The sequence below is a fragment of the Lepidochelys kempii genome, chromosome 2 (genome assembly GCF_965140265.1).
Source record: "Lepidochelys kempii isolate rLepKem1 chromosome 2, rLepKem1.hap2, whole genome shotgun sequence".
Lineage (NCBI taxonomy): Eukaryota > Metazoa > Chordata > Testudines > Cheloniidae > Lepidochelys > Lepidochelys kempii.
In genome coordinates this window covers 17,045,427-17,065,124 of record NC_133257.1, presented here as the reverse complement: position 1 = coordinate 17,065,124, position 19,698 = coordinate 17,045,427, and the positions used below count along the sequence as shown (strand labels likewise).

At 44.6% G+C, this 19,698-nt stretch overlaps 1 protein-coding gene across 7 annotated transcripts in view; it reads right to left on the bottom strand.

Annotated features, from left to right (window-relative positions):
- The window catches only part of LOC140906347 (otoconin-90-like), an 85,881-nt gene that overhangs the window by 51,325 nt on the left and 14,858 nt on the right, over positions 1-19,698 (bottom strand). For 6 of the 7 annotated variants that reach the window (XM_073330099.1, XM_073330100.1, XM_073330101.1 and 3 more), the window contains 7 exons: positions 19,035-19,091; positions 18,832-18,918; positions 16,997-17,089; positions 15,762-15,989; positions 14,317-14,391; positions 13,743-13,814; positions 13,416-13,487 (listed from right to left, as the gene is read on the bottom strand). In XM_073330099.1, the coding sequence (XP_073186200.1) occupies positions 13,416-13,487; positions 13,743-13,814; positions 14,317-14,391; positions 15,762-15,989; positions 16,997-17,089; positions 18,832-18,918; positions 19,035-19,091 (684 nt within the window). The remainder of the gene's footprint in view (positions 1-13,415; positions 13,488-13,742; positions 13,815-14,316; positions 14,392-15,761; positions 15,990-16,996; positions 17,090-18,831; positions 18,919-19,034; positions 19,092-19,698) is intronic. The other variant, XM_073330103.1, reaches the window with a different exon arrangement.

The following is a 19,698-nucleotide window of genomic DNA, read 5'->3' as shown; positions in this document are numbered from 1 at the left end:
GAAACGTACATCATCTAGCTCCAGTTTACGTTCCAATGCTTTGAATTTTTACTTCTCCGAGGCTATGTCTACACTACAAAATTATGTTGACCTAAGTTACGTTGGCATGCAGCAACCGCAGCCCTTACATCGCTTGGGCATGCGCACGCTACACTATGCGGCATGCAGTGCGCGTCCTCACCAGGAGTGCTTGTATCAGTGCGGCATGCAGTGCACGTGGGTAGGTATCCCACTGTGCAACTTACCACCACTCAGTGCCTGGTGTTTTAGAAAGTTTTTGCAATGCCTTGTTTTGGAGGGGCGACTAGAAGCGTGGGGGCAACTTCCCACAATGCAGTGTTCTCCAGCCCATCACTTCTACTGCATCCCATAATATTTTGCATCTTCTTTTCAAAAATCCCCTCAGACCTGTGTGGCCCTCCTCACGGTCAGCCATCTCTAACAGAGGCGTGGCACCTGAACAGCTCTGCACTATTGTCCTGAGCGCTGCAAGCACAGGGCGCAGAGCTGCAAGAGGAGCCACGGGGAACATGACGCTGCCTGGGAGGCAAGATTGCTGTGGGACATAGAAAGAAACAACTCAGGATTGGTGGTGGTGATCACAGAGCAGCTAGAGAAGGTGAAGCGCCAGCTCTGAGCCTGAGAAACAAGCACTGACTGGTGAGATTGCGTCGTCATGCAGGTTTGAGATGACGAGCAGTGGCTGCAGAACTTTTGGATGCACAAGGCCAAGTTCCTGGATCTGTGTGCGGAGCTTTCCCCAGCCCTCCGGTGCAGAGACCCCCAAAATGAGAGTGACATTGACTCTTGAGGAGCAAGTGGTGATTGCACTGTGGAAATGCGCAATGTCAGTTTGCTGCCAGCCAGGCAGGAATCAATTTGGAGTTGGGAAATTCACCACAGGCGCCATTGTCATGCAAGTGTGCAGGGCCAGTAATCACCTCCTGCTAGGCAGGACTGTGACTCCAGGCGATGTGCAGGACATAGTGGATGGTTTTGCAGCAGCAGGCTTTCTGAACTGTGGTTGGGCGATAGCTGGCACGCGTATCCCTATTTAAGCAGCAGACCACCTTGCCACAGAGTACATTAGTAGAAAGGACTACTTTTGTATGGTTATGCACTTGCTGGTGGATCACTGGGGATGCTTTACTGACATCAGCATGGGCTGGTCAGGGAAGGTGCATGACACTTGCATTTTAGAACACAGGACTCTGCAGAAAGCTGCAAGCAGGGACTTTTCTTTCCTGACTGGCAGCTTGCCATTGGGTACATTGAAATGGTAATAGTGATCCTGGGAGACCCAGCCAGTCCCTTGCTCATGAAGCCATACACCGGTCAACTCGACAGCAGCAAGGAGCGCTTCAACTACAGGCTCAGCAGGTGCCCAATGACAATTGAATGTGCCTTTGGTTATTTGAAGTGTCACTGGCATTGTTTTCTTATGAGATTGGATCTGAAACAGAAAAATATGCCACTGGTTATAGCTGCCTGCTGTGTCCTGCAGCATATCTGTGAAGCAAACGGAGCAAAGTTTCTGCTGGGGTGGAGCGCAGAGGTGACGCGACTGTCTGCTGAATTTGAACAACCAGATCCAAGGGCTATTAGAAGAGCTCAACACAGAGCTAGATGGCTCAGAGAGGCTTTGAAATAACATTTTAATAGTGAGCCAGAGCAGTGTGCGTGGCTGTAGTGTGTCTCTGCAGCCTTGCTCTTTTGCAGCCAGGTAGCATTCTTGTAGTGATTGCTGTGTATGTAGGAATATAACACTGTCAGTGCACCTATTGTTTGTGAATAATGTTATGGTTCTGTGACAAAACGAAGTAACAGGCAACTGGAGCATGTCAAACCTGCCCAGCACCAAACAGCATATGTTGTGAACTAACAGAGTTGACTCTTTAGCCAAACAAAATAGAATTTTATTCCATAACATGAATGAGGCCATTCAAAAAGAGCATTTAAAGCTTACTAAATTAAAGGAACAGAACTTCTGAAGGGGAAAGAACAGTCATTTCCATTTCAGGTACACTTACACCAACCATGGCTTTCACAGGTCAGCATATGTAAAGCTGTGATTGTCTTTAATGTCCCCCGGGGTGGAGTGGTAGGAATAGTGCGGTGACCCCTGATGACATGTGGAATGTTGTGGGGGACGGGGTAGGGAGGTCCTGATATTGAGTTCTCTATGGGCTACAGAGGGAGGCGAGCACCAGATTCTTAGACCTGTAGATCTACCAGAGTCTGAGGCTTCATTGGTTGCTTACCGAGGAGCCCTGTTATGAGCTGGTGCGTTTTCCTCTCTTTTTCCTGCTGGGATTCCTGGGCCTTTCTCCTCTCCAGGCTGTCTGTCAGGGTGATCCTCTGGGCCCTAATCTGGTTCTCTGAAGCAGCGCAGGCTTGCAGCATTTCCTGGAACATGTCGTCCGGAGTCCTCTTCTTTCCCCTCCCTACCTGGCTCAGACATTCCATGGGTGTGGAGGGGGAGCCCCTGAAGGCCACAATACCAGCAGCTGTAAATACAACACAGAGAGGTACCATTGTTCAGTGTATTCCCAATGGAAATCGAAATTTAGGATATTGACCTCACTCCCCTTGATCCCCCGAAATTGTAAGCCCTACATTCTCACTTCTTCTTGGGACTGATACAGCCCGGCGCCCGGCACAGCACTTGCCAGGGTGAGTACGGCCCGTGAAGAGGGTTGGAGGAATAGCTCACAGCCATGGATATAGCTCTACAGGGCAATGGCACTCAATACAGGCACCATATCCCACAGGCAGTAGTGACTTTAGCTGGTATTTCACCCCTGAGGGTCACAGAGGCAGAGAGCGCAAAGCTGCTGCTAGCCTGGGTCCTGCTGAAGAAATCGCAGAGATCTCTACGGAGTATTCATGGGACATCCCGGTGCACATAAACAAATGACTCTACATGGCCTCCCTCTGCCTAACTCCAGAGGGGAATGAAAAGCAGCTGGGAACTCTACCTCTCGTGATGGTTGCCCTACTTCTTCAAGCTCAAATTTAAAAAAAAAGAGTAACTCAACAGCTGTGCCCTGCTACTTTGGGGGCGCCAGCCCTGTAATTTCAAAGCAAACTGCATACTTACCAGAGGTTCTTTCCCCTGTATCGGACTCGCCTGTGCTCAACTGTTAGGACTGGCTGGACTGCGGTAGAGTCAAAAACATGTCCTGGGTTGCTGCACAGCTGGATCCCCACGTCTCCTGATTCCCCATATCCCTCTTCCTCTTCACTGTTCAGAAAAAGCCTCTGACTCAGACTTCTTGGAAGTATCCACAGTGTTGTTGGGGTTGGTCCCCGCAAGAGAATGGCTTGTAGCTCTTTGTAAAAGCAGCAGGTCTGTGGCTCAGCACCAGATTGATTGATGGTCTCCCTGGCTTTCTGGTTTGCCTGCCACTGCTCCTTGGCTTTCACACGGCACTGCCGCTGATCCCTAGTGTAGGCCTTCTCCTGCATGCCCCAAGCAATCCGCTCGTTGATATCCAGGTGTCCAAGGCTGGATCAGCACGGGACCTGAACAGCCTCTTCTCACCACAAGCAATCCAATATTTCCTGCCTACTCCAGCCAGAAGCGTGTCTGCAGTGTGTAGCCAGCATGGTCAGCTGGGCCATTCAACTCAACAATGGAGAGTTGCCGGGTGTGCTCACCAAGTGGGGAACCAGGACAAGGAATTTCAAAAACACGTGGGCTTTAAAGGGGCAGGGCAGCTTCCTGTCTAGGCAGCAGAGTTCACAACCGTAACCAGTGGGGTCAATGTGGGGGATTGTGGGACAGCTCCTGGAGGCCAGTAACAGTGGACGTAAGTAACGCAGCATCTACATTATCACTGCGTCAACCTAACTCCATCAGCCCTGGCTCTCTGCCACTCAGGTGTTAAGTTGGCGTAGCGGGACACTTACATCGACAGGAGCCGAGTTTAAGTGTAGACACATCCACAGCCAGGTCGACCTAACCGTGTAGTATAGACCAGGTGAGAGAGTACTATTAAAATAAGAAAAGCGCAAGTACAGAGTACAGTGCCCAGGCATTTGGGAAAACCCACAAAAATGGCTGAGAGCACAGAGCACTGGCTCCAGACTCCCATAAAGGCAAAAACCAAATGAACACAATATACTAAGATGTACTTAGAAAGTTAACATGTGATCGTGCCTGACTAAAGAAAATTGGATGTTTGCAGGAGCAGCTGCACGACACACATGCAGACGCCCACATTTAGAGAAGGGCTCGTTGTGAGTCAATAACCAGCCGGCTGAAGACAGTATGAGTTGGTATGCACAAGAGCTTTCCTAAATCAGAAATATCATTGTTAGACTGCCAAGTAAATCTGAACCAAGGTTTTGTTTCCAAGTCTCTGCATGAAAAGCCCAGGGGTTGCTGAAAAAAAGCAACCCCCTCTACCTTCACGGAGCACACTGCTTAGGAGACATTTGCGTGGGGAATGCAACGTGGCAATTCGATCTCTCAGGCAGCTCCATTAGCACAAAAGGGCCACAAGGAAGCAGTGTTTGCCTTAAAAAAGTGATTGCAGCCCAACTGTGGAGTCTTCATGTTGCTGCCCCTATTTTGACCAAGCAGTTATCACAGGAAGTTCTGTCTTATTCAGATTTATTAAAAACCCATTTCAAACTACTACGATTTCCTTTGACAATGTCAAAACATTGTGTTTTATTTTTCCATATGCTTCCAATTAATCTACCACAAAGTCTTCCTCAAAGTGTCCCTCTCCTACGGAACTGTATTGGTACCTATTTATCCGCACCACAGAGCTATTCATATTCAATTTCTTATGTGCTCAAACCCACCCATGGGTCTTCATAAGAGAACCCCTCAGTTAGTGTTTATGGAAATAGTTACAAAGAACATCCCCACATTAACTGGACATTTCCCACTCATTCACCTCATTTCCCATCTCCTTCCCAAATGACGGATACAGGAATTTTACTGCATACCTTTGCTTTCTAATGCTGTATACAGAGTGTATCGGATAGCTCCTAATTATACAGCAGTTGTCAAACTTCATTACACCGTAACCCCCCCCTTCTGACAACAAAAATTATTACATGACCCCAGGAGGTGGGACTGAAGCCTGGCCCCACTGTCCCAGGTGTGGGAGCCAAAGCCCACGGACTTCAGCCCAGGGTAGGGGGGGCCTGTAACCTGAGCCCCGCCACCCAGGGCTGAAGCCAAAGCCTGAGCCCTTGGGTTTCAGCTTCAGCCCAGGACAGTGGGGCTCTGGCTTCCATTTCAGACCCAGGCCCCAGCAAGTCTAATGCCTGCCCTGGCGACCCCATTAAAAAGAGGTTGTGACCCACCCTGGAGGCCTGACCCAGAGTTTGAGAACCGCTGAGCAGAACGGTATGACAAGATCCCCAGCCTGGAAGTCTAAACTAGGCAAATTCAGATGAGAACTAAGGTGCAAATTTTTAAGCGAGGTTAATTAAATATTGGAACAAATTGGGTATTACTGTGCTGGATTCTCTGTCACCTGAAGGCTTGAAATCAAGACCGGCTGTCTATATAAAGAGATGCTATTGCTCAAACAGAGGGTGTGAGGTTGATGCAGCAATTACTGGGTGAGGTGCTTTGCCTGTGCCATGGAGGAGGTCAGGCTAGATGATCATAATGGTCCCTTCTTGCCTTAAACTTCTTCCTTCTAGAGTCTAATCTAATCCTCTTTTTTAATATTCCAAACCAGTCTATACTTTACTCTATAATCCATGTCAATCATGTGTGCCTTGTACATTTCAATACAGGGGTAAACCCTGTCCCACCCAGGTGATGAGATGATACTCACACCAATCAGAACTCTTTAGCCACAACATCCAAATGCCATTCTAGAAAGTGAAAAGAACAGGAGGACTTGTGGCACCTTAGAGACTAACCAATTTATTTGATCATAAGCTTTCGTGAGCTACAGCTCACTTCATCGGATGCATCGGATGAAGTGAGCTGTAGCTCACGAAAGCTTTAGAGACTAACCAATTTATTTGAGCATAAGCTTTCGTGAGCTACAGCTCACTTCATCCGATGCATCCGATGAAGTGAGCTGTAGCTCACGAAAGCTTATGATCAAATAAATTGGTTAGTCTCTAAGGTGCCACAAGTCCTCCTGTTCTTTTTGCGAATACAGACTAACACGGCTGCTACTCTGAATCCTGTCATTCTAGAAGTGCAATCATGCATGCTAGTGTGAAGTTATGGCATAGAAGCAGCTCTGCTTAAGGGCTGGAAGCACTTGGCCCTTGACCAGACTCTCACACTACACCTGAGACCTACCTCTAGGGCTTGATCCTATGTAGCTCTCCTATGTAGAGCTCCCTCAGCCCCCACAAGCCAAGCTGAGCAAGACCAGGCCTATACCATATGACATCTGGTCCCACACAACCTGGAGCACGACTGGATTATACTGACTATACGGTCAGGAAGGTCTCATGGATAAGACATTGGACTAGCACTCAAGAAACCTGGCATCATTTCCCAGATCCACCACAGACCTCTGTGTGAAATTAGGCAAGACCCATAATCTACTTTGTGCCTCGGTTTCCCATCTATAAAATGGGGTCATACTTTTTTAACCTCACAGGATTGTGGTGAGAATAAATACATTAAAACCTGTTTCAGAGTGGCAGCCATGTTAGTCTGTATTCACATAAAAGAAAAGGAGGACTTGTGGCACCTTACAGACGAACAAATTTATTTGAGCATAAGCTTTCGTGAGCTACAGCTCACTTCATCCGATGCATCCGATGAAGTGAGCTGTAGCTCACGAAAGCTTATGCTCAAATAAATTGGTTAGTCTCTAAGGTGCCACAAGTACTCCTTCTCTTATTAAAACCTGTGAGACACTCAGACATTCTGGTAATGGAGGACCAGATAAGCATCTTAGCTAGAGGGACTATATTTGGCATACTCCTGGAATCCTGCATCCTTGTCATGTCTCCTCAAGCACAGCATTTCTCTCACACCATTTTAGTTTCATACCTATTAGATTGGTCAGAAAATATATGTGTTAACTGGCAGCAAGAGTAAACGTACACTATTCCGTTCAAATGCTGCCTTGCCTGGAGCACAGTTTGCAGTGTGGCTTTGATTGCAGAATGATACATTAGCATTAAGAGAGGAGAGTATGAATGTCACGTCTCCGAAAGGCAGTTGAAGAACATTAATTTGGTGTGATTCGCTCGGCAGCTAGGGCACTCTCCAGTTTGAAAACCAAAGTGATACTCAATGTCGGTAAAGGAATAATCTGCTCCTGTACAGGTTCCCTCCCTCCGCTGTGTGTTTGCCAATGCATCTTGTCTTCCCTGTGTCTGTCTTTTAGACTGGAAGCTCCTAGGGGCAGGCTCTGTCTCTATTTTAGTGTCTTGTGTAGGGCAGAACATTTTGTTAATGCTGAACAAATACATTATTATTAACAACACTTTGCAAGGAATCCAGCCTAATTCTGAGAGGTAGAACCCATTGAACACACTAGAGATACTATGGAAAATCAAAACACGATAGGCAGCAATAGTTTCAACAAGTCATTAGACATAATCCCACCTCCTTCATACCCTCCCTTACCCCCTTTGACGTGGCTTGGCCCCCAAGGGGTGCCAGAAGAGAGCAGTCCCTGCCCTCAGGAGAGCACAGGAAATGGGACTGCAGCCAGACTTTGCCTGGGGCAGGATATGAGGAGACAGGCTTTTTGCATCTTTCCTCCTGTGTGCAGATAAGTCAGGAGTAAGCCAATATATGACCTTTCACATCCATACAGGCATTCAAATAGCATAGGGATGGTGAGGAGTGCTGCCGAAATTCCTAGATTGGTATCATAAATCAATGTCCACAGAGTAAACTGCCAGCTTATTGATACACGTTAAGTGTTCACTCCTGCAACAGGATAATGTCATGGAGACCCCTACAGAATCCCACTGACTTCAGTGGGGCTCTGCATGGACAAAGGGGTCTATGCTCAGAAATTCAATTGCAGGATGGTGATAGAAGCAATTCCACCTTGATGTGGTCCTTAGTCTATTTGCAGTCATTCCATCTATGAAAAGTAGGCATGCCAAATAATAGATAGGACATCCACAAATATTTCTATGTCCTGTCTTGTTCCAGACTAAATCTAAAGTGCAAAGACTTAATGATAGTCCCTCTCCTAAGATTAAACCACATTATAGATTTATAACATCACATTAATGCAGACAAAGTCTATGGCTAATTCAGTGGTTGATTTATGGAGCTGGGATTCTGGCTACCTATGAACATTAGTTAATACTCAAGGTGCCTGATCCTGAATCAGTGAAGCCAATGCATGTTCTTCTCTGATGACAGCGGGATTAGATCCTCTGTGCACAGGGAAATCATCCCAGCTGTCTCCAGGCAGTGCCAGTGAATGTGGGCAGGCATGTGCAGAATGTGGCTGGGCTTAACTGAGATGAATTACTGTAAGAGCTGTGTGTACAGGAGGGTCTATCCAGCATTGCTCAGGGTGATGGATCTGGGTCCTAAATCAAGTCTAATAATGATCTGGAGAAAGGGTTAAACAGTGAGGTAGCATATTTTGCAGAAGATGCATTACACAAGTATGTACAATAATGACGATCTAGAGAAGGTATATCCTGTTGTCCTGTTCTCATAACACAACAACAGGGGGACATTCAATTAAATTAAAAGGTGACAAATTCAAAACTGATCAAAGGAAATACTTTTCCACACAATGTATGGACAGTGAAACTCATTGCCACAGGATGACTTTGAAGCCAAGAATTTAACAAGAATCAAGCCGCAAATGACCATTCATATGGTCAAGAATATCCACAAGAATAAGGAATGTTTACAAAAAATTTGGAAGGGATATTAAACCTCAGACTTCAGGGTTTAAACTAAGCTCTAATTATTAGGGATTAGGATGAGATCTTCATTGGGGCAGATTACCCACATCTGCCTACTATGGGGCTTCTTCCCATTTCCTCTGAAGCATCTGGTGCTGGTCACTGTCAGAAACAAGCTAGTAGGCTAGACCGAAAGGAAGGCTCAGTGGCTGAGGTGCTAGCCTCAGAGTTGGGAGACCCGCGTTCCATTCCCAGCTTCACCAGAGACTTCCTGTATGACCACGAGCATGTCAGCTGGCTTCTGTGTGCATCAGCGGCACAGCCCTGCTACATGGAGGTGTTCTGAGGGAAAAATACGTGAATGACTGTGAGGTGCTCAAATACTGTGGTAATGGGGGTCAAACAAGACCATGGGTCTGATGCACTATGGCAATTCCTATGGATGCTGGGGATTCTCATCTGTGGAATGACTCCTGTCTGCAAAAAGCCTCTTTGGATTCCATTTACAGAAAGTGGCTTTAAGAAACTCTTGAGCTTTCATGTGCCTGATGCCCCATTCCCACCACTTATTTCACTTCTGTATGCTGGGCTGGGTGTTCTTCACCCTATGGTGCCCTCCCACACAATAAAATTACATTTATCATCAGGAGCCGTGGAACAGCTGCTTTAACTCTTCAGGCCCAGCAGCGCTCGGCGGTTAACATCGCCCTTCAAAACAGACAAGGTCTGCCTCAAAGCAGAAACACTGTCACCACACCTGACAGTACGGCTTTTCTCTGGGAACATAGAAATCATTTCATTTTGACCACATGAAGTAGCCTCATGGGCTCCACCGAATTTCCTTTCTCAGGAGCAGTTTATAACTGAAGAACAAAAAACAAAGCGGAGCAAAAGAGGACATGGAGAGTTCAGAGTCTGGCTCATTGAGTGCTTTGAAATATAAAAGACATGGGATAAATTTGCATCACATCACCCTAACCGGCTTTAATTAGCAGACAGGATGAGTGAATTTCATGTAATGGAAAAACAGTCCACATATTAACCTAGGGGCGGGAAGTATGAAAGCACACTCAGCCCATCATTCTTGGCTTTTGACCATGGCAATTCAGGAATGGAGCAGCTATCCGCAGGGGACAACAGGAGGTTGCCTGTGGGCGAGCACCGGGCAAAGAGGACCAGCATGACAGGGTAGGTCACAACGAGGAGTATTCGGCTGCTGGAGACCAAGGGGAGAAAGACTAGTAGGAAGCCAGCGAGTGGGGTGGTGGCCCCACTGGGCATAGAGAGGAATCAGAGTAGGGTGGGCAGATTGAATGTGGGCAGGGTCCAGTGGGAAGCAGAGATACATGTCAGGAGGAGAGGTGGATGTGTGCTTTGTGGTGGGAGTCTTCAGACTGGGAGATGTGTTGCCTGATTGGGAGAAGGTCCATGTCGGTCATTATGGGCTATTTTCAAAAATGAGAATGAGAATTAAATGAGTATGAATAATGAAAAGAGAAGTAACTTTTCTGGAATTTGATGGTAACTAGGCAGGAAATTGGTGTGAATCCAGTGGGAGAGGGAAAAAAACATTCAAAATCTATTAAGCACGAGCAAAACATCTGCAGCCATTCCATCTTGTGCCAGGACCAGGTCATATGGCACCAAGCTAAATAGGGATGTGTCAGCAGTTGGTCAGGAGACTAACTTGGTGCTGTGGTACGTGGTCTGATGATTCAGTAGATCACATTCTTTTCTCTGCATTACTGACTAGCCAAAGGTGCTAGCACCAATCTGGGGGCACGATGCTGCACTGCTTTACGATGAACAGTAGAATCAAGGTCTTGAATACTCATGGTCATCAAATATCCCAGGGCTCTGTCTGAATGAACCACTGTGGTCCTGGCTAGATATTAACTGGAGAATTTGCATGCTGCTTAATTAAATACCTTCCACTGTTCCAGTCACACATGCTTTTCTTTTTCACACCCTGTCCTACACTGTTGTGCAGTATTGCTGTGCACTGTTAAATAGCTTTCATGTTCCACCCGAGAGGTGGCTGAAGTGAGCCCTTTGAAAAGGCACTCTGGGGTGCTCCAGCTTGAAAGTCACATTATAAAAACAAGTATCATTAGAGAACTGAGTTCAATGGCTGCTCTCAAAAGATAGCTCATATGAGTCAAATAAAGTGAGATTAAGGCTCAGTTTTTCAAAGCTGCCTGGAGGACTTGGATGCCAAATTCCCATTAACTTTGGTGGCTTAAGTGGCTCTGAAAATGTTTAGCCTAAATCAACATGCAATCTTAAAATGAGGTATTCACATTCCAGACCAGGCGACAGACAGTGAAGGAATTAAGATCAAGTGAAAATCAAGATTAAAACCCCCGAAACCACCAAATTCCACTCTTCTGTCATAGGAGGCACCCCCATGGGTCAAGATAAGATGTATCTAAATACGTGAGTCCTTCTCCAGCCCAAACCTCAATAACCCTTTGAGTTTTGCTAGTCACTGACTGCAGCTGGGGAAACCATCTTTACAGTTTGGTTTCCCTTAGCTTCTGTATGGCTCACCGCAGACAGGAGACTCAAGTAGGAGTGCTAGCTATACATACTGAGGCCTAAATGTGGAACCAGCAGGGACAAGAACTGCAGCAGGGCATGAAGCTTCAAGATGCAGAGTTAATTTCCTCTGGCCTTGTTTTCATCTCCTGTATTTCTTCCATGAATAATTTGGAACAAAGGCAGGGATAAGCCAGAAATAAAACCCATGATCCAATCACCCCCGAACGTAGAGAGAGCTCAAATTCAGCTCTGAATTTCTCAGCTTGGGGCTGGCTCTAAAATGAACCAGATAAAACCCCAGACAAAGCCTCACTCCTGAACTTGGAGAAAGTGTGGATCCACACACCCCTGCCTAGATAGTTGCATGGTAGGAAGACAGGATGGGGTTTGGAATGTGGGTTAATTGAAATGGAATGGGATGTTGGCTTAAGTCTTTATGTTTGTTATGAGTTTATGTTACTATTCTAAGGGCTTGTCTACATTACCTGCTGGATCAACGGGCTGCAATCAATCCAGCGGGGGTTGATTTATCACATTTAGTTTAGATGCGATAAATCGACCGCTGAGCGCTCTCCTGTCAACTCCGGTACTCCACCAGGGCGAGAAGCGCAGGTGGAGTTGATGGGAGAGTGTCAGCCATTGACTTACTGCAGTGAAGACACCGCGGTAAGCGATCTAAGTATGTCTACCTCAGCTACGTTATTCACGTAGCTGAAGTTGCGTAACTTAGATTGTTTTCCCCCTTAGTGTAGACCAGGCCTAAGAGTCATACCCATGCATCACACTCTTACTGAAGTCAATGGGAGTTATGCTTAAAAAAGGATGGCAAGATGTGGCCATAGTTGCTTTTTCTTTTCCACTTCAACAGTCACACTCAACATGTTTCTTTCTATCTTAAGCATACGGTATAATGGACAGAGCTGTCCTCACCAAGAGCACAAATGTTTATTTATTTCCTATGATAAGCACTGGCAAAAATCTGTCAGATTTCTTATATTTCTGGCTGCTGTTGTGTTTAGAAGCAGAAGTTTCCTTCTGCTCCCTGAATCACGTTTAAGGCTTTAACTTGACTTGCTATGCAGATTTAGCGTAAGTCTACTTCTAAGCTATTATGCTTTCCAATTGTCAACTCTGGACTAGATGACTTGGGGCTAATTTCCAAAAGAGCTCAGGGCCAGATGTTCATGGGTTCAGCACCCACAGTTGGGCCCAGATTTTTCAAGAGAGCTCCTTCTAGGCATCTAAATAGGGCCCAGATTTTCAAAAGTACTTAGCACCTATTGTGATACTTGGGACCTGAGCTACATACCAAGCCTGCACCTAATCTTGTGAAAACCTAGCCCCTGACAGGCATCCTTGATTTGCCGATATTTACATCACCAAAGGAGGTTAGCCACATCCTGAGGCTTAGGGACTGCTGGACTGGTAAACAGTCTTGATTTTCTTTCTCTAGATTACATGTTGTGTGTAAAGAAACAGGGATTGACTTTTATTAGTAAGAGTATTTGAAGCATGCTATTTTCTTTTGGATAAGGGAGTTTTCAGATTCTCCCCAAAGTTAAAACCAACACATGTAACACATCAGTGTTTCTCAAACTTTTGTAGTACTGGTGACCCCTTTCATATAGCAAGCCTCTGAGTGTGACCCCCCTTATAAATTAAAAACACTTGTTTATATATTTAACACCATTATAAATGCTGGAGGCAAAGCGGGGTTTAGGGTGGAGACTGACAGCTCGCAACCTCCCATGTAATAACCTCATGACCCCCTGAGGGGTCCTGACCACCCGTTTGAGAACCCCTGACATAGGTGAATGCCTTTTTTGTAACATGTTTTGTATATTAGCATTATATGACTCACAAATGGAACCAAAGTGAAAGTGGCCCATTTTATATATGGGAGCGCACAAATATATGTAACCTCAAAATATGACATACTGTCACATATTTAAAACACATCTGTCCTTTTCACATGGGAAAATCTGAGCAAGTGTATTTTGTGAGTACCTCCATTTTTTGCTGCTCAGAGAGCAGGTACTTACTGGAAGCTGTATGCAGTTTTGGTAACACTTCAGGCTTGAATACAGGGGTAGACAACAATAATGAAGGCAGATCTGTTATAAATGAAGGAAGGAAAAGAATACAACAGGCCTTGGCATTTTAATAGAAACATATGGCAGGTTCAGTAAAGGATCAGTAGACCACATAAAATTACACATTTGACAAATCATCTGTTTATATATGTGTATATGTATAAGCCCACATACAGGGACAAATTCATTAATTCCTCCGTCATAAATGTACCTGGCAGCATTCTTTACTGGTTATCTCAGAACAACCTCATTCTTGTACATAGGAAATAAACTTACCCGACTCTGTTTGGATAGATACTTTGGTTACTTCAGGAGAAGCTGGCTGTGTCCAGAATGGATACATTTCAGCTATGGGAACAAAACCAAACATATTTCAATAGTTATTATTTCTTTCTTGTATAATGCCAACAGCATGCTTGGTGCGCTATAGACAGATAAAGACACAGGACTCCTGTCCCCCTTGAATTAGACAGCATATAAAATATGGGGAGATGATGAAGGGTGAAGTTCAACATGCATATTGTTAGTCCCAAGGTTTTGGCAGGTCATGAACTAGTTGTGAGTAGACAAGGATTTACAATACGCCCCCCTGGCATAATTCAAATGGCTGGGAGCATGTCAGAGAGGGTATTCCAGGCATACAAGGCGCCGTGGCAGCAGGCCCAGGCATGAGAAGAACACGGCTGCTACTCTGAAACCTGTCAGAAAGTGGGCTGATAGCTAAGTGGTGCGCATGGAGTGAAGAAGGCAGAAGAAAGAGTCAGGAGCATGGAGGCCTTTGGGTAAGTAGCTGCGGAAGGCAGTCCCAATAATTGTATGTAGCTCCCCTACAATGATGAAATCTACTCACTAGAAAGAGGAAGAGGTTTCAGCAAATCCTGCCTTTGTTCAGCAGAGACAGAAGGCATTGGTGAAGATGTACCCACTGCAGAAAAAAAGAACGTATATTAAATTGTCCAGCCAGATTTCGGAGCTAATTCAATACGAGTCACATAATATGTGTTTATGGGAAAGAATCATGGACTAGATTTTCAAAAACATCTAGTGATTTTTGCATGTTCCACTTGAGACTAGAGCTGCATGGAGAAAGGCCATTCCATTTCGTGGAGGCACTTTATATTTCAAAATTAGTTTTTGTTCCAATTTGGAAGGAAAACCAAAATTTAGAATTTCTCTGTGAAAGGGAATGGTGCCCCAGCTCCAGGGCAGTCCACCAGGGGGCCTTTGAAGCTCTGGGGCTCCGGTTCATGGGGAGCCCGCATGGTGGGCTGCCCCAGAGCCCCTGACCTTGGAAGCCCACTGTCCCCAATTGGGCTGGAAGCCACAGTGCTTAGGAGCCATGGCTTCCAGGATCTTGGTTCCCCATTAGCCCCCCAGGAGGGCTGGCAAAGAGCAGGAAGGGAAAACTGACAGGAAACCAGGTATGTGTGTGCCAATTCTGCTACAATTTAATCAAAATCAAACCATCTCCATGAAAATTCACTCGTCACTTTTGAAAATCATGGCCCAAGCTCTTTCCTCATCTGACTTGAAATGTTTCAACTTTGACATATATGGAAGCAAAAAGTTACATGTACTGGATGCTGATGATGTTTGTGGGAGCTTTGATCTCAGGGTGGGCAAACTGTGCCCTTTTATGTCCACACTAGCTCTCATTTGGCCTTTTGAGTTACCATGAACCTGACTTGCTTCTCTTCCCTTCTTATGCTCAGATTTTCGGGTAGAGGCTGGGGTGTTTGATGTCTGGAGGGTCAGAAGAAGAGTTTCTATTGTTCTTTGCACCCCTATGACACTATCTGAGCTGGCTGCTCCCTGAAAATGATGGGGATAGGCCAGGGCTGATGTAATTTGTTGAATGCGAGGACTTTTCTCAAGACGGCAGCAAGCTCAAGCTTGATGTTTTTCCGCAGGAAGTAACATTTCAGTGGATTGGGGGGCCACAGAAAATCCATGGTTGGATCTAACAGGAGCTGTTTTTCTCTCCCTTCCCCATCCTGTTAAGCCCACATTCTCCTTCCAGCACACAGCCCCTGAATAGCTCTACAGAGGGTAGGAAGTTGGGCCAAGAAAGAATAATTTCCCCGGGCTACAGAGTGCCTGAAGATTCACTCCACAGCTGCTGTTACAATGCATGCCCTACACAGGCAGGGAGGACAAGCTGAGTGATCACATGAGCAAGATTTGGCCTTTAAGCCTCCCTGAAGATGTATAAGCAAAGGACATAGTCTACTGAGTGAGTGAGAGCCCCTTATGTTCCCAGGCATCTGATCACAGCAGACCATTCTCTGAACTCACTTGATGGCTGTATTTGGGGTAAAATATCATCACTTTCCATGGTAGTAGGAGATGGCCTTGTAGTGCCATGTCCTTTTGAAGCATCTGTCTGTAACCACAAAGGCAGCTGTAGAATTGGAAATCCAGATCCTTTCAAACCAACAGTCTTTGGCCATGTGGGAAATCTTGTAGTTAGGATTTCATCTCCTTTCCATGCAACAGTCTGTTCCCAGGAAGGCATCCTGGTTGCTAAGGCCATAAAAGAACAGGAAGGATTTTGTTATCTGATTGCACATTGATGTACACTTCTAGTGCAGCACAGCCAAAGCCAAAACATCCAGAAAATGGTGAACATAACACTTTGGGGAACATGTCTACAGTACATATGGTAAAACCTATCAATTCCTAGAACACGTTGAATGGCAACTGCTCAACCTCGTTAGCGAGGTCAGGGGAGAGATGGATGCATGGTAGAATTTCATTTTATTCAACATTTTCTGTTTTCTGAATGGAAAAAAAAGTTTTCAAAAAACAAACATTTTACTGAAAAGTTTTCTGATTATTGTAAAAAAAAAAAAAAGGAAAATTAAATGTTATTTTTTCAGTTTTTTTTCCCCTCGAAAATAATTCTATCATTTCCTAACCAGCTCTACTGCTGAGCTAAGAGGTGAGGGTTAAGGAGGGTGATCATGTGAAGGGCATGTGGGGGAAGCTCTCTGTGCATTCATTCCCTATTTGTAAGATGGGGATAAATAGCTCTTCCCTACCTCACAAGCTATTTTGAGGATAAATACATTGAAGACTGTGAGATACTACAGTAATGGAGGCCATGTAATTACCTTCGATAGTTAGATAGAGAAAGAGGAGACAGACTGGTGAGAAGGAGTGGTTTATGGGGAGAATGCGTGAGATTTGGGAAGCATCTTGAACTGTCTCCTCCATCTCACATGCCCTGCAACCACGTTTCCTTAATTCACAATTCACATCCCTCTGTAAGACACCTCTTCTGTGAACAATGAAGTTATTTAAAAAAAAAGCTTTGGGACAGAACTTCGAATCCCCAATCACACACTATTAGCCTGATGTGTAATGTTTCTCCAGTTTACATATCTTGTGCTTTAGGAAAATGCTGTGCTTTCCTCTAGATTTTGTACTGCACCATGCACACAGTGGTGCGAACCAAATAAGAAACAGAAATGCATTTCAACTAGTCAGCCCAGGAGATTAAATATTTAGCTCTGAGGATACTTGCATACTTTTAAATGTCCAAATGTCTTCAGGGGGCTCATCCGCAATCTTGTCAGGGTCTTCTCGTAAGGTCATTAAGCTGGGAAGAATTGAGTCTATATCTTTCAGTTAGTAAAAGTTAGAGTTAGTTGTATCGTGCCATGCTCAGAATCCAAAACAAATTTGATAGCATTTGGATATGTAAATCAAACACATGGTTTTCGATTGAGTTCTGGTGTAAGAGAAACAACCATTGTCTTTGAAAGAAAAGTAGCTATTGGGCAAAATGTCTATATGTTTTTACTGTTTTGTTAAATAGGAGAAATAATTTTCTTGGACTTTATCCTGCACAGGTAAAATTCCCATTGACTTCACTTATAATATTTGTGATGTTCATATTGAGCAGAAGACCAATTCACCAGTGGCTGCATGAGGTCAACATTTTAGGTGTAGCTCAATCTACCATGCAGTTTAGGTTACCACAACAGGTCTTGCTGTAGCAACTGGCCAAATGTATCTTATCCCCCTCTAGTGGCTAGCTCACATAGACTATAACAGCTTATTACTGCTGAGAGCTAATGGAGTTAGTTCTTTAAATCAAGTGCAGTAGAGTCCTGTGGTTTTGGTACTGACCGTTCCCAGCTCTGGAGATCCTATTTTCACACAAGTGTTTGTTATTTTGGGGAAATTCACCTAGATTTACTTTCCCAGATGTGTATCTATGGAATGAACACGAGTATCTTACAAACCTTACAGAATATAGTAGATACCAAATATCATCTATTCATCTTTATAGGAAGAGACTGGACTGCAGTGACTGACAAGTTCACTGCTAGATAGAATGCTAGCTCCCTCACCTCCCATCCACATCTTAGGCCCTCCAAACATCTAGAGAAGACATAGCTCATGGGGTCATGACTACACCTACCTCTCACACACCACACTCATGTGGTGCATAGGAAAAAATATTCTCCTTTTCTGCCCCTAAACATGGTCCCAGCATTTCACCTCTCCATTATTTCCCACCTTTCAGAGAGATGTACAAATTCCCCACCATATCTCCAATTGGGGTAAATGCAACACCTTTCCCCTAAATGACTTTGCTTTTGTATCCAAATTAGAAATATACATCTCTGGCTTCTTTTCTCTCAGTAAGCAAACCAGACACTTCCTAAATCTTACACCAGGCACTTAAGACCACCCTCAAAGGATAACACATTAGATGAACATCTAATCAATCTTCATATTATTTTCTTCTAATTATTTGTGCTTTCTGAGAGCAAATTCAAGGTCTTAGCAGTGCTGTTGAGTCAAATCCTATAAGGAGTTGAAAATCTACAATCCCCAAGGAAGTCAAAGGGCTATGGGTATGCTCAGTTCCTATCCCCATTTAAGGGCCTGATTGAAAACCCATTGAAGTCAATTGGAAGACTCCCATTGACTTCAGTGAGTTTTGGATTAGGTCATAAAGGTCAGACCAGGGCTGGATTTCCAATTAGGCACAATAGGCACGTACCTAGGGGTGCTGGCATTCTAGGGAAAATGCCTTACCTTTCTAAAACTGTGTGCCACACGAAGGTCAGCTGTAGGCAGGGGGGTTCTGAAGATGCTGTGCCAAGGGGCTTGTAAGGTGTAAGTCCAGCCCTGGGCCAGACACTGCATCCACTGAAATCATTAGAAGTTTTGCCTTCAGTGGATAATGGATCTGACCCTAAATGTGGTGATGTGCCAGTGTTGCATTTAACTCATACACAGTTTCCTGTGGTTAATACGTAGTATAAACAGACAAGTAAATCTCTGCATTCATTGCAGTGGTAACAAGAAAACATGTTGTTATTCATTTATTCCTTCAGGATGTACTTACCCAGGAGCGCAGACATATTACTGGAAAATGTGTAATTAATAACAGGAGACTTCTCTATCATTTCCCAAAAGTCAGACATATTTCTGCCTGCAAAAATACATGCACAGAAATAAAAAAGGGGATTAAAGCAGTAGATTCTTGATTCAATCAGTGCTGTATGTGTAAAGGGTTATATTCTCAAAAGGGATAAGTTCTACATTTACCTATTCGGCCTGCCATCACGCAGATATAGATACAGTCTGAATAATTGCTCTGACTCACTGAAAGGAAAACAAATGTAGATCAAATGCTTTTTATTAGAGTACTTTAAAGGACTTGAAATCAGGGAGTCAAAATCCACCTAGTAGGGGTGACTACTAGAGCTAGTTGAAAAATCTCAATCCAAATTTGGTTTTTGACAGAAAATTCGGTTTTCGACTACATGAAATTTTGCACAAAAGTGCCTGCTTTCCATAGAATATTTCCATTTTCTTCAAAGAAGCAAGATATTTCCATTCAAAAACTGAAATATTTTGATTTGAATATGCCTCTGTGGTGTCTTATAGGAATTGTAGTGTAGGTGCCTCATGTTCCCTTTCTCCTCTATGAGCTAGACTCCTCCTTGTGAACTACATCTCCCATGATGCACTATATGCATGGACTCCCCATGATGTATTGCCTCTATTGTCCAAGAGAGGAGACGGTTGTGCCTCATGGAAGATATAGTCCAACCAGGGAGTCCACCTTATGCAGGACAATGGAAATATAAGACATCTGAACTACAGCTCCCATGAGGCATCGTGACAGCATTTCCAAATGAAAATATTTTTGTTTTCAGCTGAAGTATTTTGGTTTCTGGATGAAATTTTTCAGTATTCAAATGTCCTC